Source organism: Corvus brachyrhynchos, unplaced genomic scaffold (genome assembly GCF_000691975.1).
Source record: "Corvus brachyrhynchos isolate BGI_N302 unplaced genomic scaffold, ASM69197v1 scaffold115, whole genome shotgun sequence".
NCBI classification, from domain to species: Eukaryota; Metazoa; Chordata; class Aves; order Passeriformes; family Corvidae; genus Corvus; species Corvus brachyrhynchos.
In genome coordinates this window covers 13100079-13103091 of record NW_008239553.1, presented here as the reverse complement: position 1 = coordinate 13103091, position 3013 = coordinate 13100079, and the positions used below count along the sequence as shown (strand labels likewise).

Below are 3013 nucleotides of genomic sequence, written 5' to 3'. Positions count from 1 at the left end.
CAAGTGAAGGATGTGGTTATCAATGAAGCCATCCATATGGTAATCATACACAGTCTGTATTCCTATGTCTGTGGGCACACTCACATCCAGTGTATTTTCATGAGCATGATTTACCAGAGCAATTAAACACAGCCCCATCCGTAGCTTTACTGACATCAGGAGCTTTGTTTCAGATTTTTCTCCTTAGTCTCTCACCTCTCTCCTTTAAAGGAGAACTCAAATGGAACAAATAACCTGAAAAGGCCAAATCCATTCCTTAGGTAATGCCCCTGACTTTGAGCTAGTGGGTTTAGTTCTTTGTGTTATGCTGTTCTTACAAATCCTGATGCCCAGCTCCATATGTAGTCAAGGTGGAGATGAGAAGCTAAGACAACACAAATGGTGATTTCTCCTATTGCCAGGGTTTTTTGCAAAGCTCCTGTAGAAAAGCTGACCTTACTCTTTCAGCATGTATGTGTTCTTTTCAGGTTAAAAACTTAATAGAAAAAAACCAGGTAAAATTATTTCCTTATTGAGTGAAAGCTATCAATACAAATTTGTGGACTTGACTGTGACCTGGCAGGATTTGCCTTCAGCCCAGTGAGTTCAAACAGGTCCTGTTCCTGTGCTAACTCCAGGCAGTTTGGTAGCATTTTTATACTCCAGTGATGTTTGTCTGTTTGTCTTGTAGCAAAAAGTTATCTACTACCTGTGTATCCTCCTCCAGGACCCTGATGATCCTCAGGGAGTATCTGAGGTTGTGCCACTCTTTCAGGTGAGTTTGACTGAGTGGTGGAGAAATCGAGATTGTGGTCTCTGTGTGTGCACCAGTTGTGTAAGCATATCTTTATTCCACTACAGGTAGATGATGACAGTTGCCTTTCCCCTGGCTAGGCTGTCAGGGTGGGTGGTATTTGAAGTCTCACAGAACTACATACTAGAGATGGGTTTTTCATTTGCTCTCCATTCAAAGAACATGGAGTTGTGTCAATCTGAACCCTGCCAGGAGTTAGCATGAACTAAAAGTCTTAGGCTCCCAGAGGGTACTGAGGACTTGTGAGCTTTCTGTGCAGTCCTGTGCTCAGGGTTACCACCATAACTCTGGCACGGTGCTGCAGTTGATTTTTCTCTCAACTCTGTGTGCCAAAAGTTCTCATAAAACCTCCTTGGCATTGGAATGACTTCCCCTGCCTGACCTGCTGACAAAGATCACAGTACAAGCCATGACCAATTTGCTTAATGTATAATAACTTGTTTGTGTTGCTGTTACCTCGTCTCCCCTCTCTCTTCTCTTGCTAACGTGTTCTGACTGTTCATAATCCCATTTTTGGAATGGATTTGCTTTGTGTGTGTTCGTGCCTGACACAACAATGCCCTGATCCTTGAGGGGTGGTAAGCAGTACAGAGTTAACCTCAATTCTTAGACTTCTGAGCTGTATAGCCCTCTCTGTCCTTAATTCACCTGCTGCTGGTGACTGTTTTGTAATCTGCATACAGTTTGTGACTGGATACAGTCAGTCTTCAGCTAAATACTTAGGAGTATAAATAGGCTATTCCATTGATACTTGCTGCTAACTCAGTCCCACAATTGTAAAGATGTTTAGTAACAGTAATATAAATTAGCTATTTCTCATATAGACAATGGGAAAAGTAGATTTGTTGGAAAACAACAACTAATAAATTCCAGATAGCTGCATTCAAGTACCTGATATTAGTTAGATATGTTCCTTTCCAGCTTCAGGGGGTCTGCCTGGCATCTGTATTGCTTCTCTCTTTTTTTTTTTTTTTTTCTTCTCTATCAACTCTGAACAGTTTTATTTTCATGAAAATACCTTAGTACTGGTAGAGTTGACTCCACCAGCAAAGGCGGTATGGAACTGTTCTGTTTTGAAATTCAGTACCTATCTGTAATTCTTATTTTAACATGCAAGTTAGTATGTTACTTAGTTTTGAAGGAGCAATGATTAATAACTTTATTGTGTCTCCTTCACTGGGTTCCTCTGTTATGTCAACCTTCAAAAATACAATTTCCCATATCACTGAGCCTAGGAGCCCTTTTGCACTGAAATTGACCTTTTGTTCTCTTAAGCAACTCTTGCAAGGAGGCATTTGATGGACTTTACACAGTAATGCTGTTTTGGGAGCTCAAAAGTTATAGGATCATAGGGACTGTGGGACTGAGAAACTTTCACCTCCTTGCTGGTTTTAATCTGCTCCCAGGTTAGAATTGATGAAAGATCATTGACCACTATTTGCTGTTTGGGTAAAATTAATTGATGCTTTCAGTTAACCTTCTGTTGTCCTTATGTTGGCAGTAGAGTCAGGTGTCTAAATTCCATGTCCTGAAGGTAGATTTTTCAGAGTGGAGATCTTCTAGGATGGCAGATCAGTGTGGGGAAATTTGGTGTTCCTTAGAGGGAGCATGGCCTAATAGACAAGGTGATAGGTGGGGGGGGGTGGATGTTCTTCCAGGCTGTCACTGTGAACTGTGAGCTGAGAAAGGGGAGTATTTCTGCGTTGGTGATTCAGGCTAGCTGCAGAATGGTGCTGCATGTCCTGACCTGACAGCTTTAGGGACTGGCATTTTTTCATCACAGGGCAGGTATGGCTTATGGAATGGCTTTGCATTCCTCTGTCCCCAGCTCACATCAGACACCTGGAGTTTGATGGATTACTTCTAAATGAACACACACAAGGGGAATCTATTCACCACAGACTATGTGAGGAAGCTGATCAGTTACAGGTATCTGGCTGTTGCATTCCTGACAGATACACCCTCCTGATAGCTTGGTGTCAACTCTCCCCAGTCCTATCTCTGCCTGTATCACTAGTGGGAAATTACAAGCTTTCCACCTGTTTCACGGCCAGTGGAGAGCCTGATTCTCTGTTGTTTGCCTTCTAGAGCTCCAAGCCACGTCTGGACTGCTTGATAGAAGTGTACAGAAGTTGTCAAGAGATCCTGGAGCAGAGGAAGACAGCTCCACAATGAAGTGGAATAAAATAGCTGAAAAAAAGGCAGCAAACTTTCAGCAGG

At 42.4% G+C, this 3013-nt stretch overlaps 1 protein-coding gene across 1 annotated transcript in view; it reads left to right on the top strand.

Moving 5' to 3' along the window:
• The window catches only part of PIGH (phosphatidylinositol glycan anchor biosynthesis class H), a 6216-nt gene extending 3203 nt beyond the window's left edge, over positions 1-3013 (top strand). The window contains exons 3-5 of the mRNA XM_017741628.1: positions 5-39; positions 671-754; positions 2882-3013. Of these exons, the coding sequence (XP_017597117.1) occupies positions 5-39; positions 671-754; positions 2882-2968 (206 nt within the window). The 3' untranslated portion in view covers positions 2969-3013. The remainder of the gene's footprint in view (positions 1-4; positions 40-670; positions 755-2881) is intronic.